Source organism: Xiphophorus couchianus, chromosome 4, assembly GCF_001444195.1.
Source record: "Xiphophorus couchianus chromosome 4, X_couchianus-1.0, whole genome shotgun sequence".
NCBI classification, from domain to species: domain Eukaryota; kingdom Metazoa; phylum Chordata; class Actinopteri; order Cyprinodontiformes; family Poeciliidae; genus Xiphophorus; species Xiphophorus couchianus.
Genome location: NC_040231.1, coordinates 21,033,366 through 21,057,264, shown reverse-complemented (window position 1 = coordinate 21,057,264; position 23,899 = coordinate 21,033,366). Strand labels below are relative to the sequence as shown.

The 23,899-nt window shown below is 37.7% G+C and overlaps 1 protein-coding gene across 9 annotated transcripts; it reads left to right on the top strand.

The window, feature by feature from the left end:
- The first annotated feature begins 1,109 nt into the window (after positions 1–1,109).
- On the top strand, positions 1,110–23,668 carry LOC114143438 (LIM domain only protein 7-like). 9 transcript variants are annotated; one of them, XM_028015475.1, is made up of 32 exons: positions 1,110–1,258; positions 1,428–1,528; positions 3,911–3,981; positions 4,331–4,400; positions 5,654–5,760; positions 6,114–6,144; positions 6,519–6,632; positions 6,733–6,898; positions 7,958–8,093; positions 10,899–10,958; positions 11,846–12,014; positions 12,316–12,464; positions 12,599–12,752; positions 12,829–13,458; positions 14,595–14,876; positions 16,805–16,919; positions 17,556–17,717; positions 17,854–18,029; positions 18,101–18,182; positions 18,258–18,317; positions 18,860–18,895; positions 19,507–19,532; positions 19,655–19,762; positions 19,843–19,926; positions 20,835–21,022; positions 21,184–21,228; positions 21,479–21,531; positions 21,600–21,777; positions 21,861–22,049; positions 22,154–22,262; positions 22,857–22,959; positions 23,179–23,668. In XM_028015475.1, exons 2-32 carry the CDS (start codon positions 1,460–1,462, stop codon positions 23,196–23,198), a joined length of 3,942 nt encoding a protein of 1,313 aa, XP_027871276.1. In that variant the 5' UTR covers positions 1,110–1,258; positions 1,428–1,459; the 3' UTR covers positions 23,199–23,668. The 9 variants fall into 9 exon arrangements, with proteins under 9 accessions (XP_027871276.1, XP_027871281.1, XP_027871278.1 ...); XM_028015480.1 differs by lacking the exon at positions 18,860–18,895 and having other exon boundaries at positions 18,119–18,182; XM_028015477.1 differs by having other exon boundaries at positions 18,119–18,182; positions 22,857–23,668.
- Positions 23,669–23,899: the final 231 nt, after the last annotated feature.

Below are 23,899 nucleotides of genomic sequence, written 5' to 3'. Positions count from 1 at the left end.
TTGGCAGGAAATTGGTTTGCAGTAAGCATGAGCTGTAATACAGGATGAGACCCATTCAGCAGGCTCTCATTATGCCTTTCAGGTACGTGAAAATGTAAGATAAAAACAATTTTCTTTTGCTAGCAACTTGGTCCATGTGTGGAAATGAAATTGTCACAGGCCGTCCTTTATCACATCAGTATAAAAGACGAGTCGGTGAAGAGATCTGCCCTCGAAATGTGCTGTCATTTCCAAAGCACTGCATCAAACCGCAGCTATCTTTACAGAGACAGCTAGAGAATACGGGGAAAATAAAATTAATGAAAAGAAGTATATTGGACCTATATCTGTATTTTCAGATATTTCAAATATTTTATTTGACTCTTTCTAGATATTACATTGCTCAGAACACTCTGAAATTGATGGAATTTCGTGACTTTTATTTTCAAAACCCAATTGCTAGCTGTGAGCTCATACTCGATTCATGAACCAACCCATAACAACCAACAATTAGAAGATTGTGAAATGGGGCATGTTACAGGAGGTTTGTCATTGATTATGCAAAATGCAAATGTCTCAAAGATAGAAGTAAGTATAGTTTCAAACAGGCAGGTCACTAAAATGTTCATGTCTTTACTATTTTGCTGTTGCAACCAGATAGCACAGCATTACCTAAAGTGTAAAAGAGAATTACAAATTTTACCGTTAGGGGGCAAAGATATACATATAAAAAATACAAAAAATAAATATATATAAATGTGGTAACTTAGATAGTGGCACATTTGGAGATGCTCTGATCCACCAGTCTAGCATTCAGAACTGGGACAGTCTGTCTCTGGTACATGCTGAACCCTCCAATTAACAGACTACTTACACTGTTGGACTGTCTATGTCAAAAAACTACAGTCCAACACCCGTTTTTGGTATTATGACTGTGCAAAGCAAAACAAAACAAAAACCCCAAGTCCCATTTGCTCCAATGACGGGACGCTCACTAGGTGCCACACAAATCATCTCTGACCTTGATGTTATGCACCAACCGACCGCTAGGGGGTCGGTAAACTTTTCTTCCTCGTGGTGGGACTTCCCTTCAAAAACTTTGCTTGAAGTTTTTTGGTGGGCGGAGACTTTCCTGTCAGCCTCACTTAATGACTGAAACTTGTCACAGAGGGAAAGTCAGTGGAAGTGTCTCTAGTATTAAACTGGACATCAATTATCAGGTAACTTTGGTCGGTGAGCATTTAACCGTGGCCCAGGTTAACCAGAGAGACTTCCTCAGGTAGCGGTTCATTTCTCATTTAACTTTTTCCCCTCTTCTGTGTTGCGACTTCGACTCATGTTTGGTGTCGTTAATTGGACTTGGTTAAAATGCTTGCTGCGGGTTGTATGCTCGGTGATGGCCGCGCTCCGTAACTAATGAAATGTTGCCTGTTTTGCCCTTCAATTAGAGCTGCACCTTTCGCTTGTTCTGAATATTAAGATGGAGTGGCGCCAGCAGAGCAGCGTCAGCTGTAAAGACGCCTTCACCGAGGCTCGGCGCTGGATTGAGGTCGGTCCACTTACATCACACGTTAACTTTCTATTTACTGCTGAAACTTAATAACTTAATATTTTTCTCTCTCTATATCCTTTACAAGTATACACAATACTTGGGTCCAAAGTGGTCTAAAACTACAGTGAGAACAGAGAAGGAATTTCATTAATTAAAATTCACCTGTGCACGTTTGTGACATTAAGTCTCACCTTTAACTCATATGCTGCTGCCTTTTTTTTTTCTAACACTTACATTTAACCTGGCGTCGCTTTACAGACTTATCTAAATGCAAAGCATACCTTGATAAAACTCGGGCACAAGTTATTCCCTGCAAAAGAAAACCTTGTTTGAAATCCTCCCCGTCTTAGATAAAAAAAATAACAATTTGAATGCAGCATTTAAATGAAGAGATAACTGGTCACATTTTAAATAGGACAGGCCAATATGCAACAACATATCTTTATGCCATGTGAGGTTTAATTTCAGCATAATGTCTGAGAGGAGCGTGGTAAACTTGCAAAGGGAGGTGATAAAAAGATCTTTGCACGCTATTGTGCCACACATGGTTGGCCCGCTTTGCCATGCACGGTGGAGGATGTGGTTTTTACAGCAAAACATAACCTTGATATTTCTGCCTCACTTGTGTCCATTCATTTTGTAAACCATAATTCCCAAGTCATAACATGTGGGTTGTGGGTGCTGAATGTCAATCAACTGTAAATGGGACCATTAATGTCACTTGTGTCTGAGTAGATCATTATGAGAATTTTGTCCCGAGCTCTCTTGGCAGGAAGCCCGTGCCAATTTTACTCGTCTTTTGGCCTGCACTGACAGATGAAAGGATGCCGAACAATGATGAGCTGTGTGTGTGGTAGACTGCAGTGAAGCAAAGTGTGCAGATTTTCAAATAGCAAATTGTCATGCATTCTTTTTGTGTCAAGTCACAATGTAAATGTGGTCTCGCTAATATACTGTGCTGCAAGATAAGCTTCCAGTGTCTGTATGTTGCTGTTTTATGGTTCCAGCTCCATGTGGATGTTTGCTTAGTGCTTATTGGTCAGTGTGAATGCATCAACATACCGTGGATCATTTGGCATTGAGTGAAGCTGAAGCAAATTCACCTTGTGAGCCTGAGTAACCTACTCCTATTAGATTGACAGTTCTCGCAGTGACCTCTCTGGGCAACTTCAATAATGACCTTTTAATTATTTCTGTGTAAAAAATATTAGTTTTTATGGCACATTGAAAAGCTTAAGCTAGTATCAGAGCAAATTTAAAGACAAATATTTACTGTATTACTCTTTGAGGATTGCAGAAACCAATCAAATGAAATATAGTTTGAGAAGTTCTTCTACACAGTTGTTGTTTTTTTTTTTATTTTGTGGACTCTTACTGAAATGGGAGATTAACGTGCCCCACAGTGGCTCATTGTGTCTTTCCGCATTGACCTTGCACTGCATTGTTTTGTCTGACTCTGCTAAGAAACATTCGCACTCTACGCAGTAGCCGGTTCAGCTATAAATGAATTGGGATTGTGGATTCCTGTGGGGGGACTAATTAGTGAGAGAAGCAGCCTTTTGGGGGCCCTCTGTTAGTTATAGAGGCAGACTTTAATAGGCCCATTTTATGTCCTCATTATGAAAACACCCCTTACCCTTTTCATCCCCCTGGCCTTTGAAATCACAGCATTTTTAAAATTTATTTATTTTTTTACTTAAACATTTTGAATGTGTTGGCACTATTGATTATGTAACTTTGAAATATTTTGTTCTACAGATTTTCTTGTACTCTATTTCAGGTTTAAATTGAGATTAGAGAAGATTTTTTTTTTCTTTTTATCATTGACAGTAGATTTCATATAGTTTTTGACTGACAGCTATATGTATCTTTTAAATTTAGAGTGTAGATTTGGTCTCTGAATTCCTTGTCTCTGACTTATTTATTTGAAGTTATTTTGGTAATGCATGATCATATGCATTATGGACGATTTTACTGGCACATTTTGAGCCAGTTTGCTATATGTACATAAAAAAAAACAAAAAACTTAAACATTGGAAATGTCTGAGTTGCCTACATGTTTCCTTACCATCGAATCATTCTTGCAAATTTGCAGTAAAGTTAAAATCTTCAGATATGCTGGATTTGAGTTTTAATGTACTTTTTTTTAAATGTACGATGTAGTTTACTTTTCCCTGTGTGTGGAGCAACGCCTGTTCAAGTTCTGCTTTCTGGCAATCATCTGAACAAGTAGTTGTATCAATGAAGCAAAAAGTGACAGTATTGTGTTTATATTTGTACACTCATTAATAGTCCAATAGATTATTGAGGATTACATGTTGTGGAAAACAAAATGCTGTTTTCACTAAATTTGAATGCTTTTGTTTCTTCTACAATTAGGAGGTGACTGGAAAATCTTTTGGCTGCAGCGACTTCCGGTCTGCCCTAGAAAATGGAGTTCTGCTTTGTGAGTAAGTATTGATGCTCGAGTGGATTATTGTAACTCATATCTGAGGTATTCACTTTAACCTAATTCTTGAAATGGAATTATCATGGATATCAACAATTTAGTTGTGTAAATGGACATTGCAAGTTAAGTTTTACTTTTTACTAAAATTAGGATTTGGCTCACTTTGGATTTTAAAATGCATAAACTTAGTCTTTTGTGACATGAAGCATCCAATTTCATTTACTTTTTATAGGTGTTAAGCTGTCCAATGAGATTTTCTTTTCCTTTTAATTGTAGTTGAAGGTGAGACTTGGTTATTGGTAAACATTGGATCTGCAATACATTTCTCTTTGCTATTTGTCTTTTCAAAGCTTAATCAACCAGTTGAAACCTGGGATTATCAAACGGATGAACAGACTTTCCACGCCCATTGCTGGCCTGGTAAGTGTTAGACTTCACACTTCAGCCATCTGGTGCAAGTGTCAGTGTGAATATGATCAAATTGCACAAAAAAAAGAAGCACCTGCCAGCCAGGAAGTGTTGTCAAGTTTTGTGGTTTTCCTGTTGAGGGACTTTTTTAAAAAAAATCTGAATGTACCTGAAACTGCATTTTGAAGGAGTAATCGAACAGGAATATGTTAAGTTTCATTAGCCATCAATACAAATGGGGATTTTTTTGTTTGTTTGTTTTTGTTTTGAGGCTGCTTGTTTTGGCTCCAGGCAGCCTCAATACAAGTGTGATTGCCATAACTGCCCAAAGCAAAAGCATAGAAATATCAATTTCACCCTTTCAACAGAGGCCAACAAACTGCCAGACCATAACAATTGATGCAGGAGAGGTGGTTGTGGAGTAATCTACAGATACATCAGAGATCTCCCTGTGGCTTTCACAGCTTTAGAGACCTCACTGATGGACTGCATGTTTCAATCTCTATAATGCTATTAACATGATGGTTGTTTATGTGACAGATGTCAATTTGTTATTTTCCACTTTAAAATGAGTAAATTAAATGATTGCAGATTGAATGTCTCTTAAATTCAGTTTAACTTCACCAGTCACTAAAAGCATTAACATGCAACACTATGCGAAGATTTAATCTGTTTTACTATTTTAAAGTGTCTTAAACTGTTTGGAATTGATTTAATATTGTTGAATTAAAACAGTGAAGATGCAAAATGGATACAGATGAACAGACAATTCAAAAGTTATACACAATATTCAACAAACAAGGGTTTAGCTTTGTCTTAATGGCATCTGCCTGGTTTATACAGACTATTTGATAATGTTGGTGCAAGGACTGAAAAAGCTCCCTCAAACTTCCTATTGAGAGCCTTAAGGATGCTCAAGTGTATCCTGGAATGGAAAACACATGCAGGTGTAAAAGAGATCACAAGGTCTATCCTCTGTAAAGCAGTTGATTCACAGAAATATCCTGTTGCATCATTGGCCCATTAATATGACATGTTTTTTATGTACTTAAGTTTAGATGGAAATGGCATTCTTCAAATTACTAGATTTTTTTTCTTTTAATTGCAGCCTTCTTTTACTGACTGAATTAAACATTTTTTTCTTTTATTTTGCTTTTGCATTGATACTTGTCTCAGTTGGTGACTGAACAAACAAGTTGACCAAAGTAAGTTCTACCTCTTTTTTAATTTGATGTTTGTTTGTTTTTTTATTATTATTATTTCAGGATAATGTGAATGTTTTTCTGAAAGCCTGTGGAAAACTTGGACTAAATGAGTCCCAGCTGTTCCATCCTGGTGACCTTCAGGATCTTTCCACTCGGGTGACACTCAGGTGAAGTTGTTTTTGAAGAATTTCACTTCTTTCAAAGCAGTACTTTGTAACTCTCTTCCCTGCACAGTCCTGCAACTAATTGCAGTCTAAAAGTTTGTCTATGGCTACATTCGGTTCTTTCAGCATTAGCATTTTTACAACCGATGTGCTCAGAAGGTAAATAGAGGGCTACTTTGCATTGATAATGACTGGTGCTATAGCTGCCTAACTTTTCATTTGTGTATGTTGATACCCTGTTCTCAATAAAAACCTGATAAGTAGCTGATTAGTACAAGTTGCAAATGAGAGGCATTGATGTCTTTCAGCTGTTTTTTCACATCTTTGAAGTCTGTGTAAATATAATTTGTTTCTAGGCGTGATGAAAGCCAGAGAAGGCTGAAGAATGTAAGTTTACATTTATTCTACTTTTCAATTTGAATGTTTTTTGTTGATTGGTAATATTTGTAAGTGACAAAACTTGAAAATCAATTGTGGTGCTTCTCAAAACATAATCCCTGTAAATTTAACTGCCTGCACATGAAGTTGGTCCACCAGTTACAGCTCGTACTATATTTGCACTGGATACAGCTACTGATTCAGAAATACTAGTGTTAATGTTAGAAATGTCTTGAATGTAGTTTTTTTTTATTTGCATTTTTCAGGCTGAACTGATGATTTTTTTATACCTTAATGGGCAAACAAACTTCCCTGCAGAACTGCAGATGAGATGTCAGTTGTCATGTGTGGCTCACTGTGTTTTCAAATGTCTATCTTTTTAGGTTCTTATCACAATATTCTGGCTGGGTCGCAAGGCTCAGTTTGACACATACTACAGTGGTCCTCAGCTAAATTTCAAGGCTTTTGAGGGGCTTTTAGGATTGGCCTTGTCCAAGGTAAGCTGCTTGTTCAACTGTAGGGTGTTTTTGATATTTCTGTCAGCTTTTTTTTTTAAGATCCCCTGGTCCATAGTAACCTTGTCCTTTCTAAAACCAGGCTCTAGAAGAAGGCAGTAATACATCTGTGAAAGATGGGGTTTACAAGGAGTGCCATTACTCGGAGGGAGAGCAAAGTCTGCAAACAAGACAGAATTATGATAAAGAAAATTCAGTGGATGGCTTTGAGTGTGTGGATCCCCAAGCCGTCCGCCTAAACGAAGAAGGCACGTATTTGTACTCCATTCAATGCCCTCATTGATAAGTTGCCGTATTTCACACTCCATTCCTGCAATGTCACATGAATTATATTATGCAAGTTTGGGTGGAGTTTTGAGTTTATTTACAGATTCAGAAAAAAGTGGATCCTAACCTCTCTAATGTCAAATGCATAAAAAAGACAGATATGGCAATTTGAATTTTGGCTCTCTGCAAACAAGATTAGTGAGAAAATGGCTTTAACAGGTATGACTCTGAAGGTGTGCAGACAAAAGTGAGCTTTTGTCCAGCCTCTCTACTAAGAAACGCATATATTCAGAAATTTTCAGTTTTTGTGCCATTTTCTAATAAGGTTTGTGAGATTCTGTCTTGAGAGTGTTTGTCCTGGTGTGTTTTGTAAACCCTGAACTTTAGTGGAATCAAACAATGCTTAAATACAACATGTTGACTGTTTTCTTTCAGAAATCCAGATGCAAATTTTATTTTGGTGTCACAGCTATTAGATGCAGTTAATCTGTGGTTTTCCCTAACCCTGAAACTTAAATGGCTGTCTTTTTTTTTTGTTGTTGTTTTTTTTTCTCCATTTCTTCTCTGGCAACTTGTTCGTGGCTTTGTCATGGCATTTCACTGTGCAAACAGAACCTTTTTAAGGTTATTTTTTAAATGCATTTCATGATGTTGCCAACATTTTAATGTACATTTGAAAAATATGATACACTGTGTTAATTTACACATTTAGTTACCCAACTGCTGCCTTTTTAATTCAGTATAAAAAAATGATCTGCATGTGGCTGTCTGGATCGGCGTACGTCAGTGTTGCATAGTGACAAGTTCAACACTCTGGTGATAAAAGTTTGTGTAATGGAAGGCAGTATAATTATTTGATTAATGCACCCCAGAGGCTGTGTGAACACAGTTCTCCTCCAAAGGTTTCCCTCTTCTTCATGGTCTTCTGCCTGTTTGTTTTCAGCTTTAAAAAACTTTTTGGTTTTCTTCACCAAACATTTTGCTTTATCAACTTTTAACTGTATTTTCATTTGGATAATTTTTGTGTGTAAAATCTCCAGGTTTTGAAAGTAACGCTGAAGCAGAGCAAGTGTACAAGATGGACAGCACGAAGGTCTCAGCCCACCTGGACAAAGGACATTTCCCACCACCGCTTCGTAGAAAACGGGAAGAGTGCATGGTGGGCCAAATCCCAAGGTAATGTCAATGTGTTTGTTGCTTCTAACAGAAAGTTCACACACTGCTAAAAACTTGCTTATCTATAGCTGGCCTTGCACAAGAGAACAGCCTACTGTTATTTGCATTCCTCTTCACTACCAATACTGGATTTTCTGTTTTAACAGCATATTTAAAGTTGTGGTATTGGGATTGATGCAATAGTTTAACCATATGTGGATATTTGATCTTGTAATGGTTGTAATTGAGTCTTCATCCTTGTTTGGTTCTGTTGAAGTAAATTATCAGTAAAGAGGAAAAAAAACTGGAAAAAAAAGTTTTCATCAAATATTTGATGCGAGGTCAATATGTATATACACTAATTTGTCTTCATTCAACTGTACACAACATTGACCATAACAGGGAAAACTGCTGGAGCTTCTCAACACGTAGAATTGCAAATAAAAGGGATAACAAGCGATTTTCCTAACCCGTTTTATAAATTATTAGCTTATTGAATGAAACGCACTGAATGAAAACATTTTAATTTTATTTTTGGTGCTTACTGAAAATAAAATTTCAGCAAGCACTATGGTGCTTACCTATGGTTATAAGTAACCAGAGGTAAGTACTACCTATGGTTACTTGTCATGGGTAGGGTAAACCTTTTTTTTTTTGACAGTTTTATCAAAACTGCTATCTAATACTTAAGCCACTAGTTGTAATTGTTCTACAAATTACAGATTTCCAAAATATTAACCACAAGTAAAATAACTCTGTATACATTGAATATTGTGAAAACCTGTTAAGTAAATCTGTAGTACTTTTTAACACTTTCTGACTGCTGTACATTTAAATCAGCTGCACAGGGATGCTGCATGTTCTCACAACTTTTATGTAATTAATATATTTTCCTTAACACCTGCTGTGTGTCTGAGCTTTCCTTAACTGGAATTGCTAAACTAAAACTCACAAGAACTCTCAAGGTTGAAAAGCATTGCGCAAGTCTAACTTTGCCATCTCCTGACATTTCCTAACATGGTGTGACCTTGGGAAGACTCCCAGCACTCTGATCAGTCTTGGGTATTCTACTCTTTACTGCAGCGATGCAGATACCGTATTGTCCCAACAACCACACTTCTCTGGGTCTCCGGCTGAGAATGAGAGTGAACAAGTTTCTCTTCAAGCTCAAAACGAGGATGACTCGGAAGATAATTTTAGCGAAGCAGACCCTGTCCATGATGATTTGTATTTGCGAAGACTGAAGCAGACTTTACATCAGACCTCATCCAATCCCTATTATGATCGCTTCTTGCCTCGATACTGGACACCTGAAGAGGAGATTCACATCCATAGGATCCACCTGGGCTCACAGAAACGACCCTGGTATCGTAAAATGCTTGCCCTAAGGTCTGTTTTTATTTTAAATTGATAGCTTGAGCTATATTTCAGTACTACTCAGGTTCTAGAACAGTATGCTTACATCTTGCTCTTCAGTTGTTAATATTGCAACAATGCATTTGAGTGTATTTCATTGGGATTTCATATAACAGACCAGCACAAAATTTTACAGAATTTAGAAGTGAAAATAATGTTTTTGGATGTTTTGGATATTTAAATGTTTAATCATCACAATCTGTGCTTGAGCTATTTTGCAAAGAGAGTTGTAAAATTATTAACCATACTAACTTGCAGCTGTAATTGCAGTGATGGGAAGTTGCATGCCACACATCTTGTATCTTCTAAAATAAATTGTACTTTTCCATTTGTTTTACAATTATTACTTTGTTTATCTGGCATATAAAATCCCATTAAAATACAGTCAAACATATACCTTGCCAAAGGTATTATTACACTTGTATGGTTTTCCTTGATAATGACTTTGCATTAACAAGTATTGCTACCTTTTGAAGGGTATTCGGATTAAATTAATCTGTTGTGATAGGGCGTGAAGCTGTATTTAACCTTTTCTTGTTCATGCTGATATAATCCCTTATGCTAAAGTGTTTGCCATACTTGCAGATCATCAGTAGTTTGCCAAACAGAAGCAAAACTGTGGATTTAGCCTAAACAAACGTGCTCTGGAAATTATATTTGATGCAATTGGTTTTCATCTGCTATTAATTGTTTTAAAATCATTTCATGCAATTTCTTTTGTTTGTTTGTAGCAGGGAGGCTTTAGCTTTTGCTGAAGAGTTGGACAACACCTCCCAGCGTCTGACACCTGCTATGGTGGATGATGTCTCTGCCATTTCTGGAAAGCGTCTGAATGTCAATGAAGACAAACTTTTTCAAACCTGAGCTTCGACTCGGATTCACACCCATCCCTAATTGCATGCTACATTAAACATCTGGGTTCAGCTTTGACATACTAATTTAATATTGTGTGGCACATTAAAGATTGGACTATGATTGTGTTGTGCTGCATTTTGTGATATTCTGTGACTTTTGCTCTCTATGTAACTGATGAGGAAGTTTTACCAGCATGTTGATGATGTAGTCATTTGTTAATAACCATTGAACATGAATCATGCATTGCCTCTTCTGTTTAGCCATAACAGGAACATGTTAAAACTAACACCTTTATGTCAGCACTGTTCTCCAGTTTGCTGTTGCGTGGAAATAAAATGTGGGTTAAAAAACTCAGAATAATATTTACACAATATATTAAACTGGCTCATTTTTTTTCGTCATATTTTGGCTTTATTTGCATTCTAAACATGTCGTGTGTACAACTTGCCCTTTAAGCCTCTTTTCATAAGTCGTTTCTCTTTTTGGATTTTAGTTACAGTTTCCTCACATCTGGGTGCAAATTGGTCTTCACTAATCTTCTTTCTGGTTCTGTAGAGCGTATCAAACCCAAATCAGGCCTGAGACACCAGTTCAGGTCAACCCTGGCTGGATTTGGTGAGTTATAATTATGGTTGTATAGACACAACCATTTGTTTTCAGATTTTATTGCCGCTTCATCTGGATACGTTTTTTGTCTCTGTTGTGCCTTGCCAGTGGCATTTAGTTGCAAATTTTATTTGCCTCTTCATAAGATGAAGTGTTGGGTTTACATCCTTGCTGTTAATTTTCCAGACAGAGAATTGACAGCAGGATTTATGCCAGACTTCAGAATTGCTTGTAATCAGTCTTGCTTTCTCCTATAAACTTGCACTGCTGTTTTGATTACACCACCTGCTAAATGCTGCTGTAACTTATTTAGATCTTGCATCTGACATCCTCTGTTTTCTACAGCCATGCCATAACTTGTTACTGTATAAGTTATGTTTGTTGTGTTATGCAGATGGCAGCATCTGTTAAGCGCCTGCAGTTTTTGACTGGCATGCTCCTCCTTTGCTTGCACTTTGCTACTGATTTGTGTGACGTTTGTATGCTCAAAATGTTTTTACAGCTGGAATTAATGCGATCTGTTTTTTAAGAGCGGCTGTTGAATATGTTTGTTGTGCCCATGCTTATTGTTGTGTAATAAAATTGCATTATTCTTGCTCTGCTGCATCATGTTGGTCACTTCTTATTCAGTAGCAAACTTGTTTATGTAATGTAGTGGGCCAGAAATACAAAAAAGGCAAACAGCCTTTTAGAAAATTAGATTTCATATACACTCTGAAACATTACAGGAAACATTGTCTAAACATCTAAGTCTTTGTAAAATACTGAAATTTGTCTCAAGTACAACAGTGAACATTTTCTGAAACCTTCCAGCTGTTCATGGCCAGCATGACAACCAATGTTTTTTTTTGTCATTAATATTTCAGACTCTTTTTCTTTTTGTCTTTCTGAACCAGGAGCAAATCCCTCAGTGACATCCCTATGGTGTATCCTGCGCGTAAAGTTTCAAATGGAAATGCCATTTCTGATAAAGGCCAAGACACCAGCCTGCCGAGGGACTGGAATCTAGAAATTGAAAGAAAATACAGCATAGGTGCCAGGGACAGCGAAGCTCAGTGGCAGGATGTAAGTCAAATTCGACTATTCATAATCTGGTCTTTAGTAGCCATTGAATGTATTTTACTGTGTAGTTTTCTTTTCATATGCTGGGTAAATAGAACTGTTGGATGTTTGAAAGGTTGTATGGAAGTAAGAATATTCTTATGTTGGTTTCCCAACAAGACTTGTGAACCTATTCAGAGACTAGGCTAACTTAAATGTGGCCTTGCCAAAAAATGGTGTAATGAGGGCACTGAAGTTTTCATAAAATACTGGTCACAATGAAATTGTGGTTGATTGCATGCAGCAAATGTGGTGTTTGGTTCAGGATTTGACGAGGTGGAAGAATCGACGCAAGAGCTCAAAGCCTGAACTGTACAGGAGGTCATTTGAAAGGGATCATGTCTTCAACCATTTGACCAATGGGACTTTAACCAATTCTGATGGTAATGAAGCACCAGGAGGGCCCATAAAGAGGTATGTGAATGCTATATATGCAGTAAGAAATATTGTCTAATTGTCAATTACATTGCAATGACATTGAGCTTTATATAAACTAAATGCAAATTCATGCTTTTGATCCCTTATTTTCATTCTACTTTTTAATTCAGAGACCAGTCGCCATGGCGACACAGCTCCTCTCCCCGTCCTTACTCTGTTTCTCCATCCAAACCTCTGAGCTCTGATCTCAGACCACATACTAAAGTTATTTTGACCCGCAGCTACACTACTGAAGCAGCTTTCAGCTCTCAAAGCCATTCTCGGGTGAGATTACAGAGAGCTTCTATTTTTATCTTTGATCTTAAAATCTATTACAACCTATTTCAACATGTCTATGCAGGAGTCTCAACTTGGAGGCAAGCCTGAATCTGGTGGGTCCATCAGAGGAGAGGAAACTTACTTTGCCTCTTTGGCTGCATATGGAAGAGACAGAGTTACCACCCCTTCTCTATACCAAACTTTCTCCACTCAAACCCAAGTAAAATCTCTGGGCAACCAGTTTAGCTTTCTTTCCACATCTGAGCAAACACAACCAGAGTGTGTTCTGCCATACCAGAACTCCTCTCTTGCGACATTCACAACACCAGGACTATTTGATAGCAAAGAATCCACGAGAAGCTGCAACGCTGCTTTGTACAAACATTCCTTCAGCACTGAGCCAAAAGGGAGAATTTGTTATCCAGATGTAGCTGATCAATCAGGAGTTACTGTAACGGAGGATCTGGCGAATCCGATCAAGAAATCTCAAGAAACTCCCAAAATCATTGATTCACCTGAGGATGGAGTAACCTGTCAGCAGGAGTCTGCAGGGGTCTCAAAGTATTTGTCCAGAAGTACAACATGGTCCAGTTCTGCCAGCCTTCCTCGTGGGTACCGTCGGTCTGAGGGTTCCACTCATCGCTCTTCTGCAATCACAGCCAGACCTTTTGGGACAAAGCCATCCAGACACTCACTACCAAGACAATACAAAGTGGGTTCACGATTTCAAAAACCCTGAAAAATTAAATTGTTTTTCTTTAGATGGATTTACAGTATTAGTTTTATACTTGGCATAAAGCTAATGAATGTGCTCTTAACTGAATAAACTCACCAATAAACCCAAGAGAAAATGTTTTACAAATGTCAATTACATTTGTAAAAATGATGTTGTTAGTTCCTGTACCACAGGAAAGCCTGTTCATTTCCCTTTTAAATGGTCCCAGATACATTAGGAAATGCATTGGTGTGTTGAGTAGAGCAGACTGTGGATGTGTCTGTGAAAAACCTACTAAATCGCTTTAAGGTCCAAGCAGCTTTTGATGGAGGCAGTGTGATGGTTTGGGAAGACATCTTCCCACTGGAAAATTAGGCTCGTCTTCATTGTAGGCAATGTCAATGCAGAGAAGATGTCAAGATAAACTTGCACAATTGATAGCAATCTTATATTGCTTCTCTTTATGGACCATCTGCCAAGATGTCAATACCTGTGTCAATACACAGCGAGATTTATTACACACCATTTCCACACTTTGGGAAGGGAGAAATTGAATAATCCACCTGCAGTCCTGACTTAAATTCCACTAAACATTTGTGGGATCAGCCTGGATAAGCTGTTGTGTGATGAACATAACCAGACTGGCTGACAGTCAGTTCAAGAATTGGATGCCATCCCTCTAAAGTGTGTGGTGAAGCTGGTGACCAGCTTGAGGTGCCAGGCTGTTGTTGTGTTCGATTCTTCAACCCACTGCTTGACGCCCCAATTTATTGCATAAATAGTTGTATTGCCATAGATTGGGTTCTTAAACTTCAGTTATTCAAGAACATCAAACGAGTCTGTAGCAGAACAACGTGCTTGGCATCGGCAAAGAAAATGTATTTTGTCAACCAGTTGATTTATTGCATGAAGTAAAGATAACCTGGAATATGGCTTTTTTTGAAATCATTCAAATGATTGAAATTTTGTTTCATAAGAGCAGTTTGCACTGTTTCTGCTATAGCTCATGAGACCTTAGCAGTATTCATTGCAATTACTTTGTTTTGGGTTTTTTTTTTTTACATAATCAAAAATGGTTTGACATAGTCTGATAATATGTACCCGATCCGCTGTGATCATGTTTTTATCTCTAGGTTGATGGTCAGAGTTTGATGTCAAACACTGAGGATTCACATTCCTCATTCACCAGACCATCTCTTAAAAGACAGACTGCGGCAGCTCACCTGAGGGGTCAGTACCAGGCCTCAATTAGGCAGAAGAAGTCCAACCAGGTGAGGCAGACTGCTACCGCACAGAAAGAGGAAGTGAACAGTCAGCCCTCCACCCACATACAACCTCAACCTTCTGCAAAACAACAATCCCGCCACAACAAAAGCTTGGTTCTTGCGTATAATGCCAGTGCTGACCTGTCAAAGGTATGTTGTATTATTTTAGTACAAAGTCAAATGTACTTCAGCATGCAGTCGACACTGAAAATATAAAATTAATTAACAAGTCAGGGCTTAGTAATGTTGAGTTAATGTTGATTGAGGCATCTTTAGATTCTTTTTACAAGTTGGAGAAATGATGACTCGGTAGGTGCAACTTTAATTTAATTACATAATTCTCTGTGAAGTACTGTCTGGAAAAAAATGGCACTAAAATGAAATGGTAAATGAACATGGCAAAAATGTTTTAGCAAGTATAAATGCATCACACCCAAATAAAATTTTGCAGCCCACTAAAGCATGATGTATCAAAAATGCAACCTACCAAAATATTTTTTTAAAGGAAACTTGTGAGGTTGTGATGCTGAGGTTTACATGTTTGAGGTACACATTTATTCAGTTAGTAATTGAGTCAAATTAGATAATTTAGATGTTTTTTTGTTGTTGTTGTTTTTTTTTTTTAAGTAAAAAAAGAAACAACATCTTTTCAACTTTGGGGTTGAGAACTTTTTTTCTTTTGTAATTTTGGGATTTTTAGGTGAACAAAAAAGGCTTGAGTAATTATTTGCCATACCACTGCAATTCATTTACATTCATAATGCAATTCTTATGTAATTAGTGCTCTTAATTTTTGATACTAAAAACATACTCTTATATTAATTGCGTACATGCAGTGCTAATAGTGTGCACTTGGTGATATAACTATTGCTCCATTTAAAAAAAAAAAAAAAAAAAAAAAAAGTGATTCTTGCTGTGAAGTATCCTGAAATGAATATGATTAATTGTTTAAAATAATTTAATGTCTTCAAACCTTGGACAAAAGTTCAATTGAGCATAAAGAAGTTAAATTGCATTTAAATCTTTAGAGCTTAAAGGCAGAGTTAATGTCATTTTAAATTTGGACAGCTAGTGCACTCTTTAAACGGCATCTTTGCCTTGTGTTTGCAGAGAAATGCTGTTAAACACTGAAAACTTGACAGCAGTTCTTTTAATTCTTGCTGTGCCTCCCTGACTGTTATAGTTTAATGGCACCTAAGTGGATAATTATGTCCACAAACTGTTTATCTCGAGGCGCCTTACTTTTATTTATTTTTTAATAAACACATTTTAGCATCTTAAGACATTATCTGAGATTTATTTAACCTCCTGTAGGCTCATTTGGATTTTAACATCATTGCAGATGCCCGATAACTTCAAGAGAGATTCTGTAGCTAAACTGTCAGAGGCAGAAATACTTCTCATCTGTATCTTTACCGCCTTATTTATGTTTAGCGTTTTTCCACCAAAGGATGCTGCTCAGTATTCTTATCTACCCTGGATGAGTTTGTGCATTGAGCCTTAAAAGCAATGTATCAGTATAATATTTAATCTTCCACTGTTCTTTGCTTTCACATAAGCTGCATATTTTTAAGGCCTATAGAGGTTTGGGGATCCAGTGAATTACAATTTATAATTAACTTACTACCTCTAGACCCTTGAAGGAAGGGATTCATCATTAACAAGTTATGCTTGAGCTGAGTTTTTGTAGTAGCAGTATATTAAAGCACATTATCTTAAATAAAGGCTAATTAGGTTGTTAAATTTGTTCAGATCAATTTCTTAAAACACTGTTATTGGTTGGCTTGACTTTAATCTTGTCAGATTTGCTTTTGGCATATGTATATATATTTTCCTTCATCATTAGAGTAAATGTTGGCTTAGCAAACATTTCTTTGTAATGCAATGTTAGCATAAATCAAATTTATAGTCATGGTGCTTAAGTACAGGGGGGAGCACCAAAAACAAATTTGGTGTTCAGGGTATCCATTACTACACTTATGTAAAAGGTTTCTTATTTCTACCTGGAAGCGCAGGACACTGGATCACAGGGTGTCACCTTTACCTACGTATGTACATGTGTGTATGTGTGTTTGTAGGTTGATCACAGTGACATGAGAGTGAGCTTGACTCTTAAACCGAACAGTGTACCAGACTTTGGCTTCCAAACTCAGTGGGACTCCACAGGAGTAAAAATAAAATCTATTCAACCAGGTAAGGCATTTAAAATCTATTGTGCCTTGTTAAATTATTGCCAGAGTAATACATTACAGTTGGAGTCAAATGATTTTCAGATTAGATCTGGAGTTTGGGGCATGACAGATTCTAGATCGAGTTTAGCGAATTCCTTATTTTCTTCTCAGCTTGATTGCACAATAGTTTTTTAAGACCAAGCTAAACATAACTGCTTTAGTCAGATCTCAGGATTGAGAAAACATTTTCACCGTGTTGGGAAATTTCTGGGTCAATTTGGGGCAAAATATAATATTGCTGAAAGAGTAGCTTTCAGTATTTATTTTCCAAAATGTTAAAAATGGCAGATTCTGATAATTGGTGTGTTGCAACTCTTCCCTCAGCAAATATATATATACAGCTTTCTGTGAAAAATTTCAAAATGTATCTCCTGATTTTAAAGCTCCTTCATGAATAATTAAGATGCAACCCAGGTGTCATTTACTTGTTGCTTTGTAGTTTGGCTTTCCTGCCTACTTGTCAACTTAAAGAAGTAGGAAGCTGCTACAGCTTCCGTTTCCCTTTATAGTCAAAATATTTATTAATGGGTATTACAAAGTCATCTCATGTATTTTGTTCATTCTTTCACTCATTTTCCTGATGTCATTCATCCTGCAGGCAGTCCAGCGGAGCACTGCCAGCTGTGTGTGGATGATGAGGTTGTGGCAGTTGACGGTGTTGCACTTGCATACATGACCTACAGTCAATGGAAGGATAAAATGGCGTCCTCCCTGCAAACCGGTAGTCTAACCATGGACATTCGGCGTTATGGTATCAAGGGTAAAATATGCCAGCAGTAGTAATTAATATTTTGATTCCTACAAGAAATTGTGATTTCTGTATTGCATTTGTTTCCAAGAGATTTGTTTTTATGGCCGCTTATTGTTGTTTTTTTGGGGGGGCGGGGGGGTTTCAGATTGGAGCATGAATAAAGGAAGTAATCTAAACCGGCCAGGACAGAGCATGTTGACCCTCAACCTGACTTCTGCAGCACCTGTTTTAATAGGTCGCTCCAATCACCATGCCAACAATGCAGCCTCTACAGAAATGACAGACACACAAGAATCCCAATTTAATGGGCAGACAGACAATGTGAGTCTATTGTTAAAATCTCCCACAATTTAGACCCTAAACCTTCCTGTTATTTTCACTTGCTGTAAAAGGTTTTTTCATCGCTCCAGGAAACCCAAGAGAAGGCCATCGGTGCGCTGTTTTCTGGCAATGCCACTAATGTCGGACGTAAAGGTAGATTTTCTACACAAACTATTTTACAGGCAGACAGATTGTTCCCTATATAATTCACTCTTTCTTTCCATGTAGAAAACAATAGTATAACTACAGAAAATCAGAAAAAGAGGACAGAATTTTTCACACAGAAAGGTAACGCTAGTATTACTAAAGGCTTCTTGTATCACAGTCTGGAAGGCCTTTGCTTTGCTTGTTTAGCTTTTAAACTTTCTGCACAAAAAATACACTCCACTGCTGTTTGTGTACGTTAATGGCTAAATGGACTAACATGTCAGGCTTAAAGATGGATTTACACAATTTGCTTTCAAATCTTTAAGAGTCATTGCAAAAAAATGTAAAGTTTCGATTTGGAGAACTTTAATATATTTACTTATGAAAAAGTTAATGCAAATTGAAGTAAAATTGTTCAGGTCTTTGCACTTGATGCAACCCAATGACCATAGAACTGGTACCACTGGTCCTGTCCTTTTTACATAAAATAACCTAATGAGTCTTACAGGATATGTTGACTCGTAGATGCTGTAGTGAGTGTTCTGTAGCTTTATTTCACATTAAATGAAAAAATATGCCATGTTTTTTATGGCCAGATTCTGGTTATGTAAACTGACCATGTGGCCATCTTATGTGGTTGTTGCTTTACCTGACATTTCTTCTGCAATGGCTTCTCTCCCCAGGCTTTGCAGGAATCAGCTCATCAGTTTATTTGTGTGGTAAATGTTTGCTCTGTGTGGAGTTCATGTTTGTTTTGAGCAGCTTGCTGGATGCTAAAGTCTGCAAAGCCGCCATTTGTTGAGCATCAGCAAGTAAACCAAATGGTTTGGAATTTGTCAGAATGACAGATGAATGCCTTTATTTTTTGCCGTTTTTGTTCTGTGCTTGAACAGTCTCTATTTGAGTGTTTTCACTGTGCCATGTTGGGCTGGGGAAACATCAGTGTGCTGATTTAAAAGCAACCGTGCGTTCATGATTTGGGTCCAGTTAACTTGGAACAAGTTATTTCACACATTTCTCCTGGTAAAGATGTACATAAAGAAAAAAAAATCTTCTATTTTCTTTAGAGTCCATGTTTGTGTTTTGGCCTTCAGAAGTCACTGCAGCACAAAGAAAAACTGTTCTGTTTTCATTTTGAATGTGTGCCTTAGATGCAGCCTAAGGGAGTAACAAAGGGAGTGTATGCAGTGTAAAATATAAATTCAGCAGCCTTAATGTATCCCCAGTTCGTGTGGTGTCTGTTCAATCTACTGAATATAATGCTCTACTTGCTTTTGCCATCTGAAGTAAATGTGTGGTGTTTTTGCTGATCTCCGATACTCTCATGCAGGAGGCTCAGAATCGGCAATATCTGATGTAAGTTACTGAACTTCATGAAGGTGTTATTTTTATTTATTATTGGGATGGCCAGATTTGATTTATGTGTAGTTTATGTAAAATTCCAGGTAATTAGAAACAATACATTTGTTCAATTCTAGATTCAGGTGCCCTCCCTTAACCCGTCCTCATCCAGTTGGTCTTGGGACCGAGAGGAGGATCGTAGGCGTCAGGAGAAGTGGCAGGAAGAGCAAGAACGCCTCCTACAGGTAAATGCTGGTATGCAGTCAGGATAACACAAGTAGTTTAGTGAAGGTGAAGAAAAACTGCATGTGTTTTTATCCTTTAGGAGCAATACCAGCGAGATCAAGAGAGGCTGGAGGCAGAGTGGCAAAGGGCACAACAGGCTGCAATAGAAGGGGGGATGCTGAAGGTATTGTCTTGATGTAGTGTAATTTGTGTTTTTATAAAAATCAAAGCTGTATACTCTCACTATACCATCACTCTGAGTTAGGAGGGCTTTTTTTTGTTTTGCAAGATCCAATAGATGTCATTTTTATGCACTAAAAAGAAACAAAAATATTAAACTTTCTCTCATCTAAAATGAAGAAATTTCTTTTTGATCGAGGGGGGGATTCCCTCTCCCCCCACAATCATATAGAGTAACTATTTCCACTAAATGGAATTTAGTCCCAAGCTTCCTGGCATGCCTATATATTACCTTATTTAAATAAATTTCCCCTTCTTCCAATATTACAAGTTGGCATATGCTGGTGTGAGATTCTCATTTCAATAGTTGTGCTACTACAGGTAGATATTGCGCCTCTGGTATCCATGCTGATCATCTTTGATTGTGTTTAGAAAAATGGGTGACTTGGGTCTTTATAATTTTTCAATCTTTTCCTCCCAAAAGCTGGAATGGAGGTGTGGGGTAGAGTTCCATCACCTTATGCTGTTTATCACTGAACAAAAAACATCTGAAACATAAGTCTTATTTTAAACCAGGGGTCTCAAACTCCAGGCCTCGAGGGCCACAGGTACAAAACACTGGAATGAAATGACTTGATGACCTCCTCCTTGTGTAGATCAGTTTTCCAGAGCCTTAATGACCTAATTATTCTGTTCAGGTGTGGTGCATCTAAAAGTTGCAAGACTGCGGCCCTCGAGGACTGGAGTTTGAGACCCCTGTTTAAACCAATGAACAGATGTGACTTAAAATTTGTGGCTTTTGAGATCATAAATTACAAGCACCACAGCGGTTTTATGATTCTCTGAACACAATTCAGAGAATCAAAATCTATTGATGCACTTCATCTACAAGGTATATTTTCATGTTTATAGGAGAACACAGCTGAGCAGGCGAGTGGCCGCGAGAAGTTTGTCAGTTCACAGCTTTGTGTGAATGGACTGACGAAAGAAACAAAAGATGAGAAGCTGAACCTCAACAGAGATGATGGAAAAGATGCAGAACTAAAACGTTCCAATGATGCACACAGAATGCAGAATAACAGGAATACTGAAAAAGATTGGTAAACCAGCTTTTCTTCCAAGGGTTCTTGTGGGCTCAAGAGTTTATGAAGTACACACATTGCATGATCTAAGATGTGTGTTTTTTCCCCCCTCTTTCATTGCTGCTGGGTCATCTTGTGCTTTGGCTGGGCCTATTTTTGCTCCTAATGCCGAACATCAGGGCTGAGGGCTCCCATGGTTTTGCTCAGCTGTCCCATGCGCACAGGTCTGAACAAGCTTAGCTCAGTTTCCATTTATTATTGTACTCTGGCTTCATCCAACTGATATTTGCTTTAATTTATGTAACTTTAATTGCTTTTGCTGCAGGTTTTTTCCTTTTAAGTTGTAATAAAGAATTGGCTTGGCTTAATTTGCTTGTATAATTTTTTTTAAGATCAAGTACAATGAAAAACGAGTAAACGTCTGCCAAAAAAGTGGAGTTGAATTTAGAAATTACTTTTTCATTTTTCTAACAGGGTAATGTCCATGTCAACTCCATCTCTATCTGGACCATACAGACAAACAAGAGGTTAGCTTACCCTACTCTCGATTATTTTCCTCTAATAATGCACTGGGCTAACTAAAAAATTTGAATAGGTTTAGTTGATCCAAGGAAGGGAAGAGCACTGACTATGTCAAAGGCTGAGAGAGAGAGACTGCAGATTTTGGAGGAGATGAAGAAAAGGACTCAGCTTCTGACTGACAACAGCTGGATACGTCAGCGCAGTGGCAGTTTTCACAAGGAGCCAATCGAGGTTGGCACGTTCATGAAGAGGTAACTCAAAAATAGGCTATAAGCTCATATCGCATATAGGCTGTCTTTTTATTAAATGTTTGTTTTTTTGTAACCTGCCACAGATATGAGTCTCTAGACAACCTGGATATTTTGCATCGGGCCCCAGATTCTGCTGCAACATTTACTTACCCTCGCCCCAATTCAGCTGCTGCAGTTTACAATTATCAGAGTAGGAATGCCTCCACACGCTACAGCACTGGATCAATATCATTTCAGAGAAATGCAAACATGGAGTCCTCTCATCATGCCAGGTACACAATTCATAGATGTATTTCCAACTTTTTTTGTGTGCAAGAGTTTTTCTCAATCTTCTTCCCACATGATTGCTTTACACTGTTAACATGTGGCACCCCAGGATGATCAGTGGCAGGAGGACTTGCTGTATGTGTGAGCGTGCCCTGGGTAGTGGGGCAGCCATGGTCATAGATGCCCTTAGTCTCTGTTTCCACCTGACCTGTTTCCAGGTGAGAGGTCATGACCTGGTTAGGGTGTGGTCATAAAGCCCTTATTCGCTTTAAATAATTGTCACCAGAAACACTTCCTGCTTTCTTTTTTGATGCTTGCATTGGGAAGGGTTTTTTATTTTTCTTTCCAATAAGGTCAGAAGAAGTTCTGTTTAGTCTGTTTTAATCATGCTTTGCCTGCATGAAGATTTCTGAGGTTTGATCTTTAAAGCATCTGGATTGGTGTCTGCTCTCCCAGAAGTAGTGAGATGTGCTCTTTCTGCTCCAGTTTCTATTTTAAGCACATTTATTAGCTGATTGGGTGACAACACTACTCTGTCATGCTTCGCTCTTAGGTGCCAATTGTTAACGTTCTCACTGGCATGGGATTTTGACGACAGTGGTTCATTAGAAAGTATATGTAAAATAACTTCTCTTTCTGCTGTTGAGAGTTCCCAGACAAACATGCATTTCTGTAAGGTTCATACAGAAACAACAATCTGCTTTGTGCTAAGGTGGTGGACAGTTTGAAGTGAATTTGAGACATTACACATCAGCTGGAATCTTAAATCAACTCTGATCCATTTCTCCCTTCTCCCTTCTCCATTCTCTCAGTGTGTGGGCTGCCACCGACACATCGGAGGAACAGAAACTGGAGTCCAGGTTCGCATCCGAAACAGGAAGCCCTACTGTGACTACTGCTATTTCCAACTGAAGTGTGAATGTTGGACTTTGCAAGACTGACTGACCCTGACTGATTCACCCAAGATAAGGAAAATAAAAAACCTCACAGCTTATATACAGAAGCGTATATAAGCTTCTGTATATAAGAAATATTCGGTCTTCGAGATTAATTTTCTTTCTGTAAAGAAAAGAATAATCCTGTAGAGCAGTGTCATTTTGAAAATGAAACCTAATTTTCTCTGTTCTATTTTAGACACTGCCTTCCACATGTGACCAACACACTGTGCCCCAGACACAAGAATAAACTGTGGAAAATAGTGTGACCATAACAAATGTACTTTTTTTTGATTATCATTTATGCAATAAACTGAGATTTATTAGTTTTTGGGACAAACAACCAAATTAGATTCCTGCTAGCTGATTTTTATCTTATAGATGCCATTGGGCTCAACTGTATCCCTGCTGACTTAATTATAAAAATGTAGATTTAATATATAATTAAAGAATTGAGTTACAGCTGTCTAATTACTTGATTTTTGTGACGTCTTTGTTGTTTATCACATCTGTGCGCTGTGTCTACCGTTTTCCCGACAGTGCTGTAAATGTATCGGATATTTAAGAGGCTGTCAAATGTGGCACATTTTAACAACATACTGTAACACTTTAACATGTAAGGCCACATGGTGCATGATGGGATATGTGTTATCTTGATTAAAATGTGAATAAAAGTACACTAAAGATAATCCATCTGAGTTTTTCATGTCTTATATCCACATGGTGGCGCTGTTGGTCTTGAAATGAGTCTTACGGTTAGTAGAAATGTCCATTTCTTCTGAATATTTGCAAAATTATTTAATCACTGGTGAAGCAGTGGAAGACTTTGAAATGTGCCCCATTTGTAGTGTGATTTACTAAACGGATTCATGGTTTGTGTTAATGGGTGCATCTGTGCACAATGGGATTTATTACTTGTC